At 41.4% G+C, this 24607-nt stretch overlaps 1 protein-coding gene across 1 annotated transcript; it reads right to left on the reverse strand.

The window, feature by feature from the left end:
- Window positions 1-5503: 5503 nt before the first annotated feature.
- Window positions 5504-24328, reverse strand: SETDB2 (SET domain, bifurcated 2). Its single transcript, XM_010289365.1, has 14 exons — window positions 24313-24328; window positions 23452-23511; window positions 20942-21064; window positions 19444-19509; window positions 18528-18630; window positions 17261-17827; window positions 15279-15398; window positions 13893-14062; window positions 13254-13482; window positions 11095-11179; window positions 9997-10105; window positions 8884-9215; window positions 7611-7699; window positions 5504-5621 (listed from the first exon to the last, which is right to left on the reverse strand). Exons 1-14 carry the CDS (start codon window positions 24326-24328, stop codon window positions 5504-5506), a joined length of 2187 nt encoding a protein of 728 aa, XP_010287667.1.
- Window positions 24329-24607: the final 279 nt, after the last annotated feature.

The following is a 24607-nucleotide window of genomic DNA, read 5'->3' on the forward strand; positions in this document are numbered from 1 at the left end:
TGAGCCTGGGTAGAAGGGGGGGGGGGGAAGGTGTTTTAGGGCTTGGTTTTAGTTCTAGTCATCCTACTCTGATTTTGATTGGTAATAACTTAATTTTCCTCAAGTCGAGTCTGTTTTGCCTGTGATGGCAGTTGCTGAATTATCTCTCCCTGTCCTTATCTCAACCCACGAGCTTTTAGTTGTATTTTGTCTCCCTTGCCCTTCTGTGGAGTGGGGTGATAGAGCAGCTTTGGTGAGCACCTGGCGTCCAGCCAGGGTCAACCCACTGCAGGAGGAAAGGCCAGGACAAGGCGGCGTGCCTCCTGCAGCCTTCATTCAGTGGATCCCTCCGCAGTGGAGGAGGCAGCGACTGCAGTGCGCTGGCTTCGTACCTGGCCATCATGGCTCTCCCCCAGCACATGAAAGACCAGACTGTCCCAGTGCTACTCATCAGCCCTTTCCTTGGTCAGGAGGTCGGACAGGCTTGTCTGCGGGCAACCAGACATATGTAAGACTTCTACCATGCCAGGTCCTCGCTGCAGCGCTTTGCTGGTGCTTCCTTGCTCATAACCCTGATGGTTTATGCATCGGCTGATCCCCTCCAGCTGCCCATGTAAACAGACAGTGAGCACACATCAGCTAACCGCAAAGTGTAAGCAGTACTGGGAGAAGGTCATTGCTCTGCAGGTCTCAAGACAACATACACCACTCAGAGACTGCCTCTTTCTGCTTCACATAGCTGCAATGTTTTTGCAAGCTCTTTGAACATCAGGGACTCAAGGTTTAAGGCAAAATCGTGCCAGTGAGACCAAGATTTATGCCTATGTGAAGTCCCTTTGCGTTGCATAGCATAATTAGACAAAACCCAGATTTCCACCCCCATAGAGCTCACCAGCCACAACATAACAGGCACGTTCTGGCCCATCGAGAGGCCACACTAAACACAACATGGAGCATTTTAAGATCAGTTCCCTTTACCAAATAGAACAGCTTTGGCTTTTCCAGTACTGCTGGCGTTATTCTGGCTGGTTTCCTAAATCCCTTTGCGCCTGCCCAGATGCAGCATTTCAGAGGTAAGGTCAGCCCATGTTCAGGCTTGCCATTAGGTTGCATCTATTAGCCAGACACTGCTACGCAACACCGATTCCCAAATCCGTTATCTAGATGGTACTCAAATGAGTCAACTGGATTCCAGCACCCTCACAGGTGCATTGGAGACTTAAACTAGGAAAATTTTCCTAGAAGTCTGTTCTTCAACACAGAAAAAAATAATTCTCTGTGAAGGAAAACCAACTGCAAGTCCCTTGTGATCTCTTCTTCCAAACCTCTGCTCTACAGAGCCATATAGTTCTTCCAAAATAGGTGCAGGTAGAAATTAACGCTCAGCAATTTTTTGGCAGAAAAACCGAAAGACAACAGTGTAATGTGCTTCAGTCCAGCTTCTTTTATACTTATGCCATAGGTGATCTTCAGCTGTCTTTGCATGTGCATGCTCACCTTGGGTGCTAATATTTATTTCCCTGTAGGTCTTCTGATACCCCTGACAGACCGACAAGAAGTCCCAAATGTGTCATTCCACAGATGCTTTTGAGTGTTTCACTTGGAACATTTCCAGCTATTCTTCCATGGGTGCTTGTGCTCTGTACTTTTACATGATACTCCGTTAAAGCACAGGTGGCACAAGGAGCTATGTTCAGAAATATGCCCATCTCTGAGCTGGGGAAGGGCAAGCAGAGGAACTGATAGCTAAGCAGAGGGCAGGTTCAGGTGAGCACTCTCACAATGTCTATTGAATGGGCACAGCCATTATCTGCAGATGATACTTGCCAGCCACCTTTAGCAGAAGCCATTCTAATAAAACTACAAAACCTGGCAGAAAATGTACCTCATAAGCTAAGTTTGCAAGAGGACAGGTTACAGTCTGTGGTCTGGTATGTCAGATTCCCAAGCAGTGAAAGCATCAGAGTGCGAGGGGACTAGAAGCTGTGTTGGTAACCACAGTATCTCGCGTATCCTCATGCAGAAGAGGAGAATGAAGAAACCTAAAGACAGATCTGATAAACATGGTGTCCTGGTTTCAGCCAGGATAGAGCTGGTTTTCTTCACAGAAGCTAGTGTGAGACTATGTTTTGGATTTGGGATGAGAAACTGTTGATAACGTGTCGATGTTTTGAGCTGTTGTGAAGGAGTCAAGGACAGTCCAGCTTCTCGTGCTGGCCTGCTGGCAAGAAGGCTGGGGGGGGACAGGAGGCTGGGAGGGGACACAGCCAGGACAGCTGATCCAGGCTGGCCAAAGAGATATTCCCTACCATATAACATCATGCCCAGTACATAAACTGGAGTTAGCTGGGGGGTGGAAATCGCTGCACGTAACGGGCCATCGACCACTGGGTAGTGAGCAATTGCTGTATTGGGCATCACTTGTTCTTGTACATTCCTTTGTCGGTATTATTATTGTTATCATCCTTGTTGTTTCCTTCTCTCTTGCTGTCCTATTAAACTGTTTTTATCTCAACCCATGCGTTTTTTTCCCCCATTCTCTCCCCCGTCCCACTGGCGGGGGCGGGGGGAGTGAGCAAGCGGCTGCATGGTGCTTAGTTGCCGGCTGTGGCTAAACTACGACACATGGTTAGCCAAAAAGCCCTGTCTTATACACATAGCTGCTGTAAAATCCACACTGACAGCAGGCTCTCGGATAGTGGGAGACCACACAGAGCAAGTAAGTGTTTTTATCTTTTGAAACATCAGGTCTGTTTTCTGCAACAAGAAACAGACTTTTCCTCGCCAGCTCAGTACGGTAATTCCTACCACTGATCTGGGAAATATAATCAACAGCAGTAAATGTACTTTTTTATATGCTTGACACTTTAATGACATTCCCATCTGCTTTTCCACATTCAAGTTGAGCTTTAGAGAGGTATTTTCCGCATCTTCACTTGTTTAAAAGGCTTACACCAGTGCTGGGTTACCAATGAGCTTGCCACACAGTTCAGCATGTCTCTGGAGGTTTTTACATTGCATGATGTTGTCCCAAGGCATAGTCCCTCTGAGACAGCTCTTCAATGAAGGAGGAAGCAAGCAAGCTGAAGGCTGACTGCTGCTAATATGGTGATGCTCCTCAGTGACAGAGGGGTGGAAGGGGACAAGATCGGGACAAGAGTGGGTGGCTCTGACCCTTTGAAGGGGTATTGCACCAACACTGGGGGTAATCCCACTCTTCTGCATTTAGCCCTGAAGATGCATGATGAAACCACACGTGAGCCCATAGCATGACAACTGAGACAAAAGCTGAGGAGAGGTTTGCTTGATGGGTATGCTAAGCTCTTCAGCAGGGCCATGGGAGAGAAGAGATGAGGTTTTGTGAGCAGAACAGTTCACAGGTCTGATATCTCTGTTTAAAGGACGATTTTTAAGAGCTTAAACTCTTCTGCATGCTGAGACTGTTGAGAAATGTGAAGGTATTGTCTGTTGCAGCATAACCCCATGTTTCTTAAGCTTGAAGCATCCAAAACAAACTCAAACACAGCTTAATGCCACAGATACCATGTTTGTCCACAACTACACAGCAGAGATGTAACCCAATTAAAAAAGAGGACTAACCGTAAGTCATGTGGGCATAAGCCATCCGTTACCTCTTGGCCTCAGGGCCGAGAACTGGTTCCTGCTTCTCTTTCATTTTGCATTGTAGCTGTAGGCTTAAAATCTCTACTCTGTGGCCACAGCAGTCTCTCACAGACATGTTTCATTCCCAAATACAATTGCCTAAATCATCATTAACTCTCACAAACAGTACTTCTTTCTGCTCTGTAAAACAGGCAATCCAATGACAAAATCTCCTAAAGGCCAAGCACACACCACCAGACAATTCTGCATGATCTGCCATGCATGGCTGCCCACAAATTCAGGAAGTGAAGTTAAGGTGAACTGCAGGACCAGCTTTAAATCCCCCTGTGACGGATGTGCTCGACTCGTTGACCAAACTAGTGGTAGTTTGGTTGAGTCTCCAAAGGAGGCAAAGCCCTAGACCATAACCAGGCCAAAAACTTCTCGTTTCAACCTGTTCTCTGAACACCCTCACAGGAACAGGGTGACATGGTAAGCATCAGTGCACATGGGCTTGGAAACTGGAACATCAACCATGCGATTAACACATGAATAGCAGGTGGTTCTTCCAAGACTCATTTATCAAGAAACAAAGAAAGCTGTGGGTACAAGGAGTCTCATGCTTACCTTTTCCATCACAGGTAATTTGACTACAAGCCAACCACTTCATTCTGTAATTATGACAGCCTGAGAGAGCTGCCTTTGAGCTCTCCCTGCTAAGCAGCTGGGTGCACAGCAGTGATCTCCCCTTGAGCTGGGACACCTCTCAAGGTTACTCCTCGAGGCTGGGAGACCCTTTACCAACTGCAGATCTTTGGTAAGTGACCAATATTGCATGTAACCTTGTATTATAGTGCACTAAGATTTTGTATTGGTAAGTTTGATTTTGTATCGGTAACTTTGAATCATTATTATATCCTCTGCAGTAAGTAACACAGTGAACCTTGCCACTGAACTTTGCTGAGTATCACCCTTACAACATCTTACTTCAGTAAAACCACTTTTGCCGATACCTTTGGTGGTGGTTCCTCAAGCGGTCTAAATGGCCCGCCCACAACACCACCTTCTTTGCACAAGGCTCCAACACATTCAAAAGCCACACACCTGCACACCCATCCCTTGCTCCATTTCAGAGCCTCCTCCCTGCATCTGCACTCACGTGTCACCTAATGTAGCTTGTTTCTCTCTTACCAACAAACCACATGGCAAGGACTTCTGTGGCCCACCTGTCCCACACTATAGAACATGGCACTGAAATGAGGCAGACTGGATTTCGCAAGGATTTCTTTGTGTGTCACAAACATGGAGGGGGATGTGACACAAGAAAAAACAGTCATTTCTCTCCTGCAGCAGCAGGACTTGCCCAGCTTACTTTGTAGCATGAGCACAGCTCTGGAAAACTGTTCTGATTAATCTGATCCCTGTCCAAGACTATCTGTTCCACTGGATCCATCAGGCCTAGCTATATTTTAATAATTCTCAGCCCCCAAAGAGACAGACTTGCATTCATAATGAGTGTCAGAAAACCAAGTTTTGCTAACTCAACATAGTGGAAGGGCACGGAAAACATCAACTCTTCATACTGCTCTTCATCAGTAATGTCTCTGCTGCAGATGGCACAGAAGCATGAACTCTTCTAGTGAACTGTGAACTTTGCTTGCGAATGAAAAGGAGGGGGAAAGACTAGGAATGCAGAAATTACCTAGGAAAAGTTTGATGCCTGTTCTAGTGACAAGCAGTTCTAATTCTGCAAACTACAAAAGTGACATTTAAACATGAACTTAAAAAACGATCAGGTGAAAGGCATTTTACTTGAACGTAATTAGCACCACAGACTTAAGTGTACTGTTTGCTGTATAGTAGTCCCTTCCAGCACATAAATCTCCAGGTACATGATGTGTTGACAGTAGGAAAGCTTTGCCTATAAGGTTTTTTTCCTGCACTTCTGAACTCCACACTGACAGGAAATCTCTGTCTCTGGCATGCTCCCAGCTTCATAACCATAATCCCACGTGAGTTCGGTTCCAGCTTTCACATGCCTGAGAAAAAAAACACTTGGTCAATTCGTTTGAACTAAGTGAAACAGAACTGTGCTTACAATTTGTCACCAACGATGCACATGCAAACCCCAAAACTGTAGGGGGCAGGGAGCATCATATAGGCAGTTTGTTGGGAGAGAACCAAGAGATAGAAGTAGTCTCTGGCACACGCATGCTGCTTTGCCTACCAGAGCTATGGAGAGTGAAAATAGCCACACCTAAGAGAAAAAAAATTATCAAGCAGTGCAATAGGGTCAGGGTCTAAACAACCTGCTCTAACTTTGAGGCAAATTCCGGGAGGGGAAAAAAAAAAAATCAAACAAACAAAAAAAAGGGAAAAAACACATAAGCGAATAGATCTAAATGACAACACAGTTCTGTTATTTTTACTATGTACAGTGCATCACTGAGGTTTGAACAGATCTCTAGATATACTGGTGATGAAGACTACCATCTTTGGTCTGGCAAGCTACATTTTAATGCAATTGTAGCACTACCTAGATGCACAAAGCCTAAGACACAGAATAAAACACACGCTCCTCATGAACCAGCTGCTCTGACAGTACATGAAAGAAGAAATTTCTAAGGTAGGAAATTCATTGCCCCAAAAGAATGCCAAATTAAATACCTGAGACTACGACGCTGAGGGACAACTGAGGGAAAATACAATAATATATGAGTATTACAAAGAAGAGAGGAATTCTCTGATATTTCTTACTGGATATGATATGAGGGGCATCCAGTGAATTACCAGGCAGCAGGCTGGGAACAAATAAGCACTTCTCAAACAGCACATAATTGCAACCTGGGACTTGCTGCCTTATGATGTTCTGGAGGCCAGAAATGTAAAACAAATAAAAAGGTGACTGGGCAAGTTCATGGAAGATACACAATTAAGCTCAATGATCCAGATGCAGTCCTTAATGTAGAAAAGTTGTAAAAGGGTGATTGCCAGAAAGCAGGAGGGCCAGCCAGGGGAACTCTCCTTCAACAATCTTCTTCCCTAAGTGTCTTCTGCTGACCACTATTACCTCTCTCCACTGGCTTCAGTCTCCACTACACACTTTTTTACCGAGTACCTGAGCAAGAAAGACTTTAGCTAAAACAAAATCTTTTTTCTGACAATATTTCAAAACATTGTCTTCACAGTTCTTAGAAGACCCCCTCACAGCGTGATCCACAGCATCCGTGTCAGTGTGGACTGGAGTTGCAAGGCTCCACAGAGGATCAGTGTTCCCTGGGGTTGGTTTGTCTGGAACGAATCCTCTCCTCTCTATTGTAAGTTCTCATCTAGTGCTCCCACTGTCACATGCATAAACTAGCTTCATTGACGCAACTAATCTTTCCCCTCCTGGGTTTAGCTGCTGCGTTCTTGTGTCTCACTGGCACCAGCTCTCTGTAGTCCCCCTTCTGTTATCCACCAAGGGAAGACCCACATCATCTGCCTTCAGAGGAAGTTTTCACTTCTGAATATCCTCACAGCCCCTCCCACAGGACATGCTGGGCTACACAAAGTCCTGCTTCTCTTGGTAGCTGCAAGGAGAAGGCCTGGAGCCAGCTTGTTTGGTCCACAAAGTGTGTCAGCCCCAAGACCCTGTAGGGTCCAATCCTGCCCTATGGGACCCAGATCTGCTGGCCATTCCTTGAGTCACAACACTGGGATCAGTGAATCTTGGCTTTCAAAATAACCATGCTGAGTTAAAACTATTTTTCCACTGAAGAAGATTATCACTGAAATGGACGCATCAAAATTAACCTTTCCCACTATACATTTCAGTGCAAAACTGAAGAAAAACTCATTAGTTATAATCAACAACTGTATTTCTTTAGTCTTCAGTGCACAATAAGAAGTCACTAATAAGAAGGTAGTTTTATGGTTTCCTGATCTAAGCATCTGCCTCCCCTTAGCATAATTATTTCCTAATAACTAAGCACTGCTTTTTCCCCTAGTGCCTTGAATGAACAACATTAAACTTCCAAAAAATTCACCTGTTTGTGAAGAATGCAACCCATGGGAAACTTCTGTTATGAGTCTCTACAAACACGCTCTGTGCAAAGAGATTTGGGCAGCAGCTGTGCTGTAAAACAGAACATTTGAATTAGAAACAGTGAAACACCTGATTGTTGGATGAAGAACCTATTTTGTGTCATGTATCTGTCACTAATAAAGGTAGTTTCTGCCTTCCCTTCTCCAGGCCACACAGAATGTCTATTACTCAATGTCATTGCCACTTATTTTTGCAGTAACTATGTCTCTTCAAAGTATGATTTCCATTATATTATGAAAGTACTTTTGCCTAGGACAACCAAGTTCTTTTATCAAGCTGTCCTCCAGAAATTTATGGTAAGACTTCCTCTCAGATTCAGGATACACCACAAATAATCAGTATGCAACAGATGTATCTTGCTGTCAGCCAGGAGAGTAGTGCTAGGGAACAAGCAGTAGATTAAATGACTGCATATGTTGGCAAAGAGATACAAGATGTGAAAGGTCACTCAGGTGCATGTCAGAATGCATGTATTTTCATGCATGCAGAAGAAAGGTTTCAGCAAGGCGCACTACTAATCTTAACACCATATTACCTCTGCAAGGAAGAATAGCTTACACATATGCAAAGATTTTGCTGTAAGACACATATCCAGGCCAATGAAGAGAAATAGTTACTTGCACAGTACATGCAGACATATCTATGAACCATTCGTCTCAGTTGGAGGTACTTGATAATTCATTACTATTTCTTAGCAAGTCAAAATTGAGACACTTACTTAGCAGGGATATACACCGGATGACAGACCACTTTCTGAACCTATGACTGAACAGTAGAGAAATTTCCTACAACATCACAACACTTATCCTAAATCAGCACAAGCTAGAATTTACAGTGGTTGGGGAACAAAAAACGAGGCTGGGAGAAGGCTTATGGTTCATTAAAATGTGCCGTTTGCTCTCTGGACCCCCAAAAAAGCCTGTTCAAAAATTAAGGAGAAAGATGTCACTCATTACTGGGGTATAGTTCACTCAGCAACCTAGTGGTGCCAAAAACTACAGCTAGTATGTAGCATGCATCATCTTATGGAGGCACTAACAGCTGGTGTGACCCTGCTGTTCTGTCACTTCAGCATGCAGGGAGCACCACATAGCCTGCCTTGTCATGCAGCTATCACATATATGGTTTATGCACAAAAGCTTTCTAGCTTAAATAAATGATGTATTTGCATAAACTAAGACAACTAAGAGAACACATGCAACTTTTTTACTTACGTTAAGAAAACGACCCACATTTCCTTCTTTTGTGGCATCCAGTACATAAATATTTTCTTCATTAGCATTCTTCACAAGCGTCCTGTCACCATCAGCCTCCTCACAAAAAGTGTCCTGTTTTGACTGCCTGCGATTTTCCTTTTTGCAATCATCTTGTCGGGGTACATTTTTGGATGGCCTCACAACACACATGTCATCCAGCACACCTGACTTGTCACAGTCAACACGCTGCAGAGCCAGACTCTTTCTTTTGCATTCTGTATTGTCTGCATCAGCAGACTCAGTCTGTCCAATTTCCATCAGATGTTCTTCCTTCTGCTGCTGAGTGGATTCTGTCAATGGACACATAAGTTATTTTTCAATGCCAGTTTAAGTCCAAAGCCTTTCCCTTGTTTGGCCCTGAACTTCTATCCACCCACCCTTTGTTCTCCAAAATATATGCAGCTTCCTTGGTAGTCTAGAACACAACTGTCCTTTTTCCATGCTTCTCATCAATCCTCCTGCAACTTGTTTCCTGCTATGGTGCCTAAAGCACTTGCTCAAGTTGCTAGGTGAGCGACCTAGTCTCTCATTCATCTCAAATCCCACTCCAGATTGATTTCTTCCACATAGCATTTTATCATCATTCTACATCTTAATTCTTGAGAGAATCACAAACTGTAATTAAGGCAGAAACAAGATGCATGTGCAAATAACATCAGCTTCACACTGTCTCTCCAGCTTGAGGTCCCCCCACCCCCACATTATATCCTGTTCAATTTTTATTGACTGGAACATGTATTGGGTGTGACACAGTAAGATTTGCGAGACTGACTTTCCCATTATTTCACTTTATTTGAGAAGCTGCTGTCAGGACTGTTCAACATGTCCCAGGATCAACTTTGCAGGCAAAAGACTGCCCTGTACCAGTTTATGCACTGTAATATGCAATGCAGCAGTAATTTCTGTACTGCTGAGCTCTCTTAAGACAGCCTAAGCATTATGCAGACAACATCATTCTAGTCTGAGAATAGGCCTGCCCACATCCAAAGATCACTTTCTGCATTTTAAGTCTATCACCTGATGGGGCACAAGTGTACTAAGAGTGCAGTATTTATAGCTCTGCAAACCTACTTTCTTTTCCTTTCTTTGTTCCACTGGTTAGTTTTGTTTTGCTTGACTGATGAATCTGAGAGCTATTATCTTCATCTGAGCTGGCACTGTGCACCAGTGTATCAATTTCCTTTAAACAGAATAAAAGATAATGAAAAGACTGTGATGTATTGTTGCTGTATGCAACTCTGGGTCAACACAGGATAGCAAGTGGCTTTTAGGACTCTAGGGTTGATGTTTCAAACCTACTGTAATGCATGGCTACGGTTGGGTTTCAAAAGTTCATGTATTTACTGCAATGCAACATTTACCTTAATTTCAAATTATCCTTCAGAATAACCTGGAAGGAACTCCCCACTCAATAAAACATTTAAGTAAGTGTCTAAGTCCCAACAATTTCACCAGAATTTAAACATGTTTGTGGAAGATGCTGAACCAAAGCCCAAACATGCTTTTTACATGGTTTCAATGAAATGAACAGATGTGGCAGTATCTCACATCCTCTTGCACCACAAAAAGGCAATTAATTATGGGAGCTCCAGACTGGACAGCACTGCCAAATGTTAGCATGAAAATCCTACGTGCATTTCTTAAGTGCAATAAAACCTACAGAGTAAGTTTACCCCAGTTTCTCTCCTTTGCACATATTTGCAGGCAACACTTCACACCCAGGTCAAATCAAATTCTCCCAACTGTGCCACTGCATGAGAAAATTGCATCCAACTCCTGAGATTTTCTTCCCTCCCTGCTATGTCATTCTTCGGGGAGACATCACAAAAAATATTCTCTCTCTGACCCTGTAACCCTGCAGTCAGTTACAACAGGAGGTGGAGAAGGAAAATGACTTCTGAAGACTCTCAAAGCTGGAGTGTAAGTGAAGGGTGGAGAAGGGAAGGCTGCAAGAGTAGTTAGCACTGGTCTCAGGGAACATGTGGAAGGACTGGTAATGGAGAAAGGATGGGGTATAGCTTCCAGCACATCAGCTTAGCTCAGTGTGACACAGCATCATGACAGAAGATCATTAGAACTATTTAAATGTTTAAGATGAAAAGGATAAAATTAACATACATATTCAGCACAGTGAAAAATGAATCTACTAAAGCCACTTATAATTATTACCATTTTTAGCTGGCGATTATGCAAAACAACTGTTCTAGTTCCAGGACTTCTCGCAGTTGCAATACTTAAATTCCTCGGATGAACCCTGTACAGAAAAGTCACAAGGAAATTATAAAAGACAAAAAGATCCATAAGTAACTTTCACAACACACATTTATTTAACAGTCTCCAGTTCATAAAGAACAGCCTCACCGCAAGTTCTGTGACTATTTTGCCTTAAGAACTGAGCACCTAGGTTAGGTTATTTGTAAAAAAACCAGTTGTTCATACTTTTTTTGAGAGATCAGCAGCTGCTTCTACATCCTTTCCCAGTTCTCTTGCCAAGAAACAATGTCTGTTTTACTGTTATTACATCAGATCATCTCAAAACTACAGATAGTTTTGCCCTTTTACTGCTACCACTTTCAACAGTTTTGGCAGTGCAGCTTTCAGACAGGAAAGTAAAGATGTTGCTGGGACAAGGGATAGAGAGGGAGACAGAGCGGGAGACAGGCAATATATGGCAGATACAGAAAATACTCTCCCACAGAAGAACCTCACTCCTTCATGTCAGGAGAAGGTTGAGGAAGGATGGGAAGCAGTATCTGGCACATACATTTAAAGCATCTAAAATTACATTCATTTGTATTACTTTCAGAGTGCAGCAGAAAACACCAGTTTCAAAACTAATATTACTATCTGTACAATGTCTAGCAATAAGTAACAGCTCTTATTCAAGAAAACTTGCAATGTAAAATTTATATGTGTTTTCTCGCCACAAAAAAACCATCATGGTACTTCTTTGGACTATCAGTAGTATGGCAGCAAATGCTACTCTTTAAAGCTTTCTTAAGATTTAAAGCCCCTTGTAAATGCAAAAGGTGCAGTAGCCACAACAAGATATGTCATTATTACATGATTACATTGTTTGTCCTTTTAAAGACAACCTTTTTGGGGTGAATGACATATAAAGCTTAGCACAGTGATGCCCTTCCAAAAGTTTCTCAGTTCAGCTGGACTGTAATTTCTTCAGAGGCAGAATAACAAAGTCTTTTTGTCTGTGCTCTGTGTGTGTGGTTTGTGGTTTTTTGGGGTTTTTTTTTTGGTTGGTTTTTTTTTTGGTTTTTGTTTTTTTTTTTAAACACAGCTCGCATGCAAAACATTTTTATTTTCAGGGAAGGAAATTGTTGAGATTTAAGGTAGCAGTGCATTAAACACAACTTTCAAACTGTGCTTCCGTGCAATTTTTAGTAACAGCACTTAGAAATAAAATTCGATTGCTGAGAATTATGTAATTTACAAAATTCTTGCCGAGAATTATGTAATTTACAAAATTATTAATTAATTAGGTTTCCAAGATACTGAAATGCAAGTGAGAATATACTGGCAGGTATTTAAAAAAGTTTCCATTTGCAATTTCATGGTGTTTCTCAAAAATCTACAATAATCTTCTACTATGAAATGAACAAGAATTTGCAATTATTTATGCGTAGCACAAAGAAAGTGTTTACAGAGTAGCGTGGCAGGGCAAGGAATAAAGTTTAAGAAAACAAGTTCCTAACTTATTTCTGAAAAGTCTACAGCACACTATTGACAAAGCCACCTGGTTATTTTGCAGGTATTTTTTTTTAGGAATCCTGACAGACTATGAGATCCTGACTGTAAAACGAAAACAGGACCACAGCTTTTGCGTAATTCACTGCAAAAGCGAGGTGTTGTCAGACTCCTAAAGGGAAAGGTTACAACTCCTAGCAGGGAAGGTTATGTTACAAAGAACAAGAGGTTGAGAGACTGGGAGCAAAGGACAGGACCATCAGTGGCTAATTTGTTATCATACACTTCAGTGTCATCAAGTATCTTTAAGTCATTTATCTCAAGTATCTTTTATGAATTCTTTCAAACTAGCATAATGATGAATGCCCTGAACAGATCAAGTACATCCAGGAGATGAACTGGATTTCTAGAAAATGCCAAGTGGTATACACTCTAAGTAAAATTAATATAGAGAAATAAGTGTCTCAGTAGAAGAAATAATCAGGAATTAACAAAAACGTTGAAAAAGAAAAAAAACCCACACCCTCCGCTGAGGCCATTCAGTTCTACTCTAAGTTTTACAAAGGACTTTCTAGAATAGCAGAATATTAGTTTTGTTATGCTTAAGTTTGCTTTGGTAAACTTACAGAGTTGATTCATCTTCATTATCCACTGTCTGAGACAAAGATTCCTGCTTCTCAAGAATGTTATTTTTGCCAGTCTGCACTAGTTCAATCACAGAGCCTGAACAATCAGTGTCAAGTTTTCTTTTTTTGGAAAAAAAGCCATGGCCTCTGTCACTCACAGCACTCTTCTCTTTTAGCTCCTGACCAGCATCTCCCAATACTTGAACTTCAGCTCTGCTCATTAATCTGCCTGAAAGAAACAGATCAATTTTTTTTTTTAATTGTTTGTTTGCTAAGGTGGGTCACACTTGCTATCGCAGCTCAAACTTACATTAAAAACAATACAAGAACATTATTTGACAAGCAAAATACAAATGCATTTATACTGAAGGAAAACTAGCCCTGGCACAGGATGCACAGACCTGTGAGGGAAAAATCAAGAGTCCGAGATGGGTTTTGCTCCAGAATGTTTTGATTGTTTCTCTGGCACCATCATATTGCAGAGTTCAAAGTTCTTCTGCCTGCTTGATCATCTTGCAAGTTAAGATCATTCTCTTCCAAACCCGTATTTCTCTGTTTGGTTCTCAAAAAATTCCATGGCACAGGCCACAGGAGAGGGAGAATTACGCTATACATCTTCCACAGGTCAGCTTCTGTTACCTGAGTAAGTACAAACAAATGTCCCCTTGTCGATATCATCTAGGCAGCGGACGCCCCAGCCTTTCTTCTGTGTGTTGAACACTTGCAACCTGACTTGAATGCCATGCTGTACAACTCTGTTCTGACACATCATCTTGTCACACCTGCACAACACACTACACTCATAAATTCTGTCAAGAGGAAGCAAAACAAAACACAATATAAAAGAATGCATTAAGAAAACAAAGTTGCTATTACACATTTCCCTCCTGAGCTTTAATAAGGCAGTTGACTGAAAAGATAGACCCTGTCTAAAACCGATTGTGCAGCAGTGCTCTGAAGCTCATTACTTTCTTTATTGCTGATTCATCAATTTTAAGAGTGTCAGCCAGATTTTGGTATAAGTAGACAAGAAAAATAAATGCTACCTTTTTATATTACAGGAGTAAATCACACAGAAGCAGAAATCCCTATGAAGCATCTCATTCCATGCTGGAACAGATTTTAGCAAAGACAATCTGTCTGTCTGGACCTCACTGTCGCTGTTGTGGGTTTTAGGATTTAATGAAATACTTCTAAAAGAATTCACAATTGTGCTTTTTTTTGCATTTGTTTCTGGGTTCACTGGCTTCACTTCAACTAATTCTGCACGCCAACCATAAACTAACATCATCCAGCAAAAAAGGACTGAAAGGGTCTCCTTAAGCCTGTGGGTTCAGCCCTTGGCTATTGCAGAAAGCTACCTTGAACAATTCCTCTCCTGAACACCTGAGGTTACGGGCACCTTCCCCAGGCCACATATTAATCCATGGGAGCTGAATAAGAGAAAGGGCAAACACTTGCAGCACTAGGACGGCTTTGGAGACTCTCAGAAAAGTCACACATAATGAAGTCTGGCAACAGCAGCTGGCTGATACTTCTTTAGGAGTCTGGTCTTTTAGAGCGAATGGGTGGACAAGATATAGGGCAAAAACCAAGGATGGCTAATGCTTCCCTCTTCTTTGGCTGATACATGCTGTGATGTTCTTCTGATAGGTCTCCTTCCCTTGTGGCAGGTTTCCTTCCTCTCTCCCTCTTCCCCTTGGCATGCCTGAATAAACCAGCACAGGGGCCAGATATGGCCTGAGCGCTGGACCAGCTGATACTATGTTACTCTTCACACTCTTCTTAGACCTTGAACTAAGCTGTGAAAATTGTAGTATCTGCAGTGCAAAAGTGGTTTTCTCCTCCTATGACTCAAGTTGCATTACTTATTTTTTTATCATCCTGATCTATCAGTAAAATTGTGACAAAAATAGAAGGTTTCAGTAATCCAAAAACTGCAGTTGTTTTAGTCCTGTAGCACACTACAGGAGTAAAGTAAGAGCATACGAATAAAATAACAGTTAATAGTTGGGTCTTTCTTACCCACTAGGAACAGGTCCCTCCAGTCTTTTGTAACTATATCCACAGGATGTTTTACTACTTGGAGACAGAGAAATTTTACTACAGCCTCTTGCAGTTAGCTGTAGGCATGCACATTTTGACCTAAAAAATAACAGTAAAACATCTCAGAATGTATTTGGGGCAGTGTAAATTAAACATAAATCTAGATAATGTAAAATGTACTTGCCTGTACATACACACACTTCTATATATACCTATTTTCTCTCTTCCCCCGCATCCCCTTTTACTCCACAAAGCCATTTCAGGCACCCTGCCCTTCTCTTTGTCTCTTGCCTGGCTAGGTGTGCTCTACAGTAAATCATGTTCTCTCCACTCTAACCCCATTCTTCTGCCAAGCTCTGCAAAAGGCACATGCAAACAGCTGAAGTACAACAGAAATTTATTATAAATAGGACACTGTCAAATGGATTGAATGAATGAATGAAAATCACCTGTTCTGGCATAGCATCTGAGCCTGTTAGCCACTACTTCATTACCTTCCTTCCACCATAGCCCCCAGGAAGTAAAGAATTTCAAACTGAGGAGTGGAGAACTGAAGCAATAACACTAGTATTCACCATCTTCTACCACGACAATGCCAAAGACGCACAGTGCTTGTACCAAGAGCAACAGACCAAATCCTGAACCTCAAAACCACACACCAAAAGCATCTCAACTCGGGGGAGTTCAGTGCAAAGAAGCAGCATGCTATGTGCTTGCTGTTCCCTACCGAAACTAAATAACTTTAATTACTGAAGCTTCATTATACTACACTGATTTCAAGCTTTTGTTGGGTCATAGGCAATACAAAATGGATTCAACACCAAATAACACCTACAGGGAGAGATCAGGTCAAAGACAAACACCCTTCAAGAAAGCAGACAAAATCATGACCAAACTCGCATATGTTAACTGTTGCTAGTTCCCACACAGTGGTAAGTAGCCTAGAGTTACTGGGCCATAGAAGAAGACACCAATGAGCAACACCATTTGAACTGCCTAGAACATAAACCTGTTCTGTGACCACAGGGTTCCATAGTTTCTGTTCAGACAAGGGGAAGGATGGGATCATAGAATCATGGAATAGTTTGGGTTGGAAGGGACCTTCAAAGGTCATCTAGTCCAATCCTCCACAATGACCAGGGACATCTTCAACTAGATCAGGTTGCTCAGAGCATCATCCAACCTGACCTTGAATGTCTCCAGGGATGGGGCATCTACGTCTCTAGGCAACCTGTGCCAGTGTTTCACCACCCTCATTGTGAAACATTTCTTCCTTGTATCTAGTCTGAATCTACTCTCTTTTAGTTTAAAACCATTACCCCTTGTCCTATTGCAACAGGCCCTGCTAAAAGGTCTGCCCCCATCTTTCTTATAAGCCCCCTTTAAGTACTGAAAGGCTGCAATAAGGGATGTAGGGGTTGTCAGTGTGGGTGTTTCTTCCTCTGCCCTCAGTAACCTTCTAAGTTCCAAATGAACTGATCTCTCCAGGTTGTCCCATCCCATGTCTAGGATACCATCCCACAGCAAGAGCTGCAGCAGTAGTTGTCACACAGAATCCTCCCCTGCGTGCCAGGAAAATGAGCCTTCCTCTGCTGGCACAAGACTCTCCTTTCCCCACTCCTTTCCCAGAGCTGAGAGATCTGCTTGCCAGCTCCACCTGGAAGAGAAGCACTGCCAACGTGGGGAGAAAAGGAAAGGAACACAATAATCCACCTCTTGATTGCTTCCTTCCCTACAAGAGAGGCTGTACGGGTAGGAGCATGCAGGTTCTGGAGAAGACAAAGACACAGTGTTTTCAGTCAACACAGAGCATGGCACAAGACAACTACCACAGATATTCCAGCAGTGTTGGTACTTCCTTATTTGGCACTGTTTGGTACTGCGCACCTTCACACTTACACCACCACCCTACTATTGAGGCATCATGTGTCACTTGCCTGGGATTAGATTTTTCTACCTACCTATCAATGCAACCATCGGTGCAGTCACACGAATCAAGAAACATGCTGGAGAAATTGTTGAGATAATATCCACGTGGCCACGATGACCTCCGATATTTGAAATAAGGTAATCTTGCACAGTCAAGATCATTACAGAAGGAAATGGGCACAGACTCGACTCCATTGCTAATATCAAAATCAAACACGAGGGGTTTGGGATTTACGGTGTTCCTGCCCAACAGTACATACGTGTTGAAGGAGAAGTGATCAACAAATAAGAAATTGCACTCTGTTTCAAACAAATAATTTTGCACATCTTGAAAGCTTCTCAGACTTCGACCGCAAGGAGCTTTATAATTCACATCCAATGATTTCGAAAGGCAGTCTGCTTTTGCATGGCGTCTTTGAAAGTGAAACAGGATTGGTATCTTAAGAGGATTTTCACCCTTGTAGGAGCCTGCTGCTCTGTTGGCAAGACATGCACTAGAGCATGTGTGATTCTGATACTGCAAGTTTAAAGGTAAATCTTGAATTTTACTAGATGCTTCTTTACTCCCTGAACCTGTTTTTTCTATCTCCTCCTTTTTGCTATTTGGAATAAAAAAGAAGGAAAAAAAAAGGAAAAAAGTAGCATTTTAGACAACCAGTAAAACACTCAGTTTTTTAGTGGTTCAATATTATTAGCACAGAAAAGAAACAGCCCATTCCTAGAAAGCCAAGGGTTTCACTGAATCATGGTTTGCGTTATGTTACTGTCCTAACGTCATATGAAGACATATTCAGTGGCATTAAAAAGAAAAAGGCAACAGCTTCTTCCCAGAAAGAACCTGCATACTAAAACACAGAAAGGACATTAAAAAAGAAAAAAGGAAGAAAGGAACGATATCTTTACCCCTATCTTCCAAATCAGTACCTGAGGCTACATACAGAGAGACTAAGCCATGTGCCTGACCACCTCCACAGTCTGTGAAAGTCTGAGAACTGAACTCAAAAATTGTTAAGTCCTAACCCTGATAATCCTGGTAATACTCATGGATCTTTATTCACAACCTAATGTCCTGTTTTATTCTGCAATGTTCTCACAGGGTAAATTAGACAAGTCTACTCAAAACCTCTGGTTTTCCGTGTAGGCCAAGTTAAAAATATTTTCACTTTGAAAACTGGCAGGATTCAAAACTGGGTTTAAAACACTGAATTTAGAAATTCAAGAGAGAGATTACAATCTCTCACAAATGCACTAAAGAATATGTCAAATAAGGAACTGGAATAAACTATTAAAAACACTGACCTGTGAGAACCTTCTACAGAGTCTTCAGTGTCGTCACCTGTAAGAAGATGCTGCAATTTGGGCTTTGTTTCCTGTATGCCATCTCCATCAAACACATCACTTACTGAAAAAATTTGAAATCAAGCAAAAACTTCAACAATTCACATTTCAATTTATAATTGAACTTACTTTAGTTACTAAAGATATAATTGCGAAAGTACGTTAAAAACAATGCATTGCTATGAACTGCAGTTAACAAAAAGCATGCTAGCAAGTGCCCTATTAAAAAAGGAAGCTGCTGCTTCTAACTCATACAAGTGTAAGTCATGTGTTTGCATATAGGTGAGCAAGTGAGCAACTAGCTGATACGACACACACTCTCACACCTTCTCTCCTGCTCCTCCGCTCTCTCCTTCCCTTTTCCCAAAGGGGTAAAACTTAGGTGTGCATTGACAAAGTTGAGGCAGAAATGCATCATGAAGATTTACCCTTTTTCATAGACCACCAGGTGATTTGCACATTAAAGTCTTCCATGTAGCTTTCAAAGTGCATGGAGACAACACACATGTAAAAAACATATACAGATTTCTCTCCATTATTTGAGGTAAAAGGATGCCAGGGTATTACAGTTAGTGGAGCCATGCACAAGATGACTCTGCTTGCAGCCAGCTTGGGTTCATTAGGGCTTACTAGTTCAAACTCTCTTCACTTGGTACAAGCCGTATACACATACACACAGCCCACAAAAGTATAAACCCAGGCGAGAGTCCAGAGTCCAATACCTGAAGAAACTAATAATTACATTTTTTCCCTTGTAATGCTAACAGGCTTCTCAGGTCTATTTTTATGATTTCAACGAAGGGAAATAAGCTCCTGGTGAGTAAAACAAGACAAATTAAATCCAGATACCAAATAAGTACAATTGAGATGCACATACCATTTGTCAAGCTTAAGAGATCACCTAGATTAGCTTCATTCACCAGTGCCCAAGCCTGCCAGCATTCTATGCAAAAAACAAAACAAATACAAAGTGTAATTTAAGTAATAGTAATGGGACAATGATAACAGCAAAACCAAAGTACAAGTCCTCCAGAGACACTTCTTTCCTCACTGTGCTAATCCAGAGCATTGCAAGACTGATACCATTAGCACCTTTTTCACCACAGTCCTTAACAGACACATCTACAAATTACAATAAAATTACAGCTCATACTAGTAGTTGTGAATTGGCACCAAATATCCTCCAGCTTTTGGAAAGCTGCTGGAATGTTTCCAAACACACATAACCCAGTAGCCTCCAGTGGCAGTAATATACCTAAGCACAATTTAGTGTAAGTTTCTCTCTTTACTTTGTCATCAAACTAGTCATCTTCCTGCTAAGAAAGGCTCGATCTTGGCAGACCAAATTAATGCTACTCCTAAATTGGTGGAAATGGCCTTCAGGTGGTAAGAACAGAAATAAGAAACCAGTTCTGTCTTAACCTCTTGCCCCATGCAATAAATATTACAAGGTGGCAGACAAGTGTCAGCAAAATCCATGTTAGTATTTTAGTTTGAAATCTTTATAGAACAAAACATAGAAAAATTCAAATTTAACTATGTCACAGATTCATTGCATCATCTGTTCACTGCGTTGATTCAAGTTCAACTTTTATCTATGCACTGCTGTAATATTTTGTCATAAAGATGTGGGAGCTCAAGCACACAAAAAATTGTGCTACCAATTTAGAGCAAGCAGTACAATGTAGAGGGTGTGGCTATACCAGTTTAAAAGCATCTGACACTACTGCACATTTTCCTGCAAAAAAGAAAAAAAAAGCAGTAAAATCCACAGATTACATTTACATGGGTGACTTAATAAAAAAAGCAATCTTTATGAATTAAATAAACCAATAAAAAGAAACCTGTGTACTGCTCCAAGCTTATCAGACTTCTAATTTTGATGTAGATAAAGGAAACTTATTTCCATGAAAATCGGGAACAATCTTAAATGTATTGCTGTCACATTTTTTTCTACTAATGTTTCAAGTTATAATGGTGTCTCTGATGTGAAATAATAGTTATATCATTATAATCCCACCCCAAAACCATTCAGTTCACCGAGATCAGCAAGAAAGGCTAAAATTTCTGATGATAAACAAAACACAAGGCACTGCAGGTATTTCATTACTTCTCAAGAATAAACATTTCAGTTCCATGTGCTTAAGAGCCACACATTTGAAAAAAATATACAGGCAAATTGTGAAAATGGCAAAATGCACCTGAAATAACTAGTTTTTTTTAAAGAGCAGATGTATTTTTTAAAGTGCTTAAAAACGCCAACTTCTAAGTAATTTAAATTCAGCAGTATTTGAATTGTGGCAGATACACAGCCCTACACAAAGCAGGCCACAGCTCCCCCTCTGTCCAGCTTAACCGTTACAAGGATTTCAAACCTTCGTTTGTGGCAGTTCCATCCTTGATCTTTTGCTTTAGCAACAGCAGCACATTTTGCACCTGCTCAAATATGATGTCCACTCTTCTACCTCCCAACTGTGTCCAAAACGTCTTCAAATCACCTGAAATGCAAGTTTCCATTTACAAGTCTGTACAGCTCCCAAGAGCTGTGTAAGAACAGAAGTAGCTCCTAGTGGACTTTCCAAAGGCTCCCACTCATTTCCTTGGGAGGCACTTCTGAAAAACCAGCTGGGACAATTGTCTTCTTTTGTAGGCTTAAACCTTCAGGTCTATTCCTAAACCTAATCATGAGAGTGAAACAGAAGTTAAGTGACCAACTGGAGTGGCTTCTGATGGTCCATGATGCTCCTTCAAGTAACTTTTCAAGCATGTCTACAAAGTGTGCTGTGGAAGCCTTTCTCCAAACACCAGCAAATTAGTCCCACAATAACTTAATCATCACTGAAACTTGTAGAGGTGACACAGGAGAATATTTACAACTGAATGAACTGAACATGTTATGAAATAAAAGACTGAACAGGTTATGAAACAACAACAACAACAACAAAAAAGGAAATTTTTTAATATCTGTAATCTCCCTTAGCTACACAAGCTGACTATCCTGTCCCACCAATATTTTTGGTATGTTTTCTAGGTAAAAAGTGTTCAAAATATTTTCATATAAAAGCAATTTGACAAATTTTGTTCACCAAGTGATATCAGTTGCAATAATTAATGCACCCCTTATATTGTGCCTCCTTCCTCCACTAGAAATATTTATAAAGAACGTTTTGTTTAAAGAAATGTTTTTTAAGCTACTGGTTCAGAACCCCTTCTCTTCCAAGTGTATGTAACTTTGAAGTACTAAGCCCATTCATGAAAGCTCTTGTTAAACCATTAGCAGTGCATCTTTGGCCAGGACTCTGAAAAGTGAATATGGTTCAGTGTGTCAACAGACAATACCAGAGGAGAACAGGCTCTCTCTCATGATTAATGTTTCTCTTCATCAATGATCAAGCACCAAAGAATAAGTAAATCTGTTTTCCTACTCCATTTCTAGAGGTAAAGTCTACTGTCACCATATTAGGTTTATATTTCGCTTTCAGACAGTAAATCTTGGGTTGGCAAATGTGCTCTAGCAACAACTCTCCAGCAGTCATTAAATACTTTTTTTTACAAGCCTTACAAGAACGCAGTATTTCCTTAATTTTTTCCTTAGCAGAGAATTACTTCTGTTGCCCAAGATAACAGAAGCTAAGTAATGCTATCGCAGTACAGAGCCTATGGTTACTCTCAAATATGTCAGGACAGCAGTGAAGAAAGTAACAACCTTTTGTCACCACAACACCAGCTGCTAAGAAGCATAATATTTAATATCAACAGGCAACATTGAAAGTACTTAATCTTCTAAAATAACTGATTTGGCACTAACTCTCAACATCATTTCATGAACTTTTATATTCACGAAAGTGGAAAGGTCAAAGTCCGGTTACAAAAAGTTCCCACAACACTCTTGGAAACCTACACTATTGGTCCAAGAGACATCTGCCCTGGGCCATTCCCACCCTTTTGCTGTGCATGACAGTATCACAAATCTAAAATACCGAGAAATAAGTATATTGAATATCCGCATTTAAAAATATACATTCAGAAATTCTAGTAAGAAGTTCCACCACTGCAGATTAAAACTGCTGGCCTTATTTCTTACCTGTTTTCAGATACGTCAAAACATTTACTAAGTCTGGATAGCACTGGTAGATAGATTACTTGAGAAGACGGGTGACAGAACACAGTTTTTCACTTCTGGGTCATCCGTTACAATCTTGCATAGGCCAAAAGGAAATAAAACATAGAGTACTGCATGTGGTGCTCAAACCACTCACCTTGGAAACGCTTCCCCCATTCTCATGCTGGAGTGCCCTGAAACTTCACATGAAAAACTTGGTTTTGCACGGAGAAGTAAAGATTGCATATGAAATTCATAGTATAATTTTCATTTCAAAAAAGACAGGTATCTACATCGTTAATCTCCTCTCCAGAGTTAATGCTGCTATTGTCAATGCCAGCCAGGAGGACAGGGAATGAACAGACACAGGATGCATCTACCTTGTCAGCATTTAAAATGATCTCACCAGCTGATGACTCAGGGTGTGGACTGGCATCTGGTGGCAATAGTTTAAACCCGGCGGGGGCCATTACCTCTGGACAGATTTTCTTTTCCCTCTACAGGAGCCCTGTGGCCATATATCTCTCTTTTCAGCATTGTGCAGGGGAATGATGCTAGAGCAAGAAACAAGCAGACAAGGCCAGGGCTAATTATGCCAGCTACCGGAAAAAACGCTTGGGTGCGTGTTTCCTGTAAAGAATCTGTAGTGCGGCTGACTAACGTCTTACACATACACCATAAAAGACAAAACTGTTGTCTTCCAGTTATTGTTTTTCACACCAGAAGTGGTACCAAATATATACTACTACTACCCTTTCCCTCCATAAATACAAATTATATTACCTTCAATCCTCTCCTCTCCGGAACTGGTAAGGTTCTCCATTTTAAAGCAGTCACACAACACTGCAAGGGGTACAGAATGGACAAGTAAGAAAGGGATCAGGTGGGAAATTAAAATGGTTGTAGCTACTTAGTTTTTAAAAATTTATACAAGTAAATACTACAGCAGTATCAGTGGGAACATTGTCTAAAAAAGCGTTGCAGTGAAATAGTCATCCCATTTTCAAATAGTCATCCCATGTCTTGTCAAGACCTAGCTGAAGAACACGCAAATGAAACAAGCCGTGCAAGGTTTTTTTTTTTTTACATAGATCATTTCTTATTATGCTTCAAGCATGAAGCTGTCACGAGATGACCCATATTTTCCAGCATATTCAGCTGAGCCTACATAATCCCCACTTCCTATTAGCTCACATTTCTCTCTTTTTTTTTTTTTTAAAGTAAGTCTGTCAGTACAGCAGTACTGCAATTAAACTAATTTATTTAGGAAAAAATTAAGGCTTTTTTAGGTGAAAAAATTACTGAATCCGTTTTTCCACAGATGCAAGATAAAGCAAGATATCTCCACTGTAACAACAGTAAGGAGAAGTAAGGCAGCATTGTTTGACCACACTGAAAATACCAAATTTCTTACTATCACCACTCACGACACAGAGAGCATGAAACATACGTTACTTATAAGTTAACTACCTAAACTTTTCTATGCTATAACTGAAAAAACATTTCCATTCATTCTGGCACAGAAATTGCATTTGGTTGATTGGGAAAAGCAGTTAAGTGAAGCCTGCTGATTCCTAGAAAAGTTTCACACAAGATCTGCCTAATGACTGCTCAAAACACTATTGTATTTTTTTTAAGGCTTACTTCTTTTCTCTTCCATCTTCTGGGGTGGCTGCATGGAGGGCTGTTAGACGTGTTGGGGTATCACCAGCGCAGAGCCAAGCCCAGCTCAGGTAGGACAGCGGTGCGTTGATCTCGCTGTCCTCCAACACCGCTGCAGGGTCAGCGCCAGGGGCCTGCGGACATGAGCCGGGCTGCCTGTCAGGCTGGGAGTGCTGCGCCAGCGCTTGCCAACGGCTGACATGGGGTGAAACTCTCATGGGGGTGAGCCTGTGGCAGGGGAAAACCTCTCGTGGGGGCAAACCTGTGGCGGAGGAGA

This window comes from Phaethon lepturus, unplaced genomic scaffold (genome assembly GCF_000687285.1).
Source record: "Phaethon lepturus isolate BGI_N335 unplaced genomic scaffold, ASM68728v1 scaffold146, whole genome shotgun sequence".
Lineage (NCBI taxonomy): Eukaryota > Metazoa > Chordata > Aves > Phaethontiformes > Phaethontidae > Phaethon > Phaethon lepturus.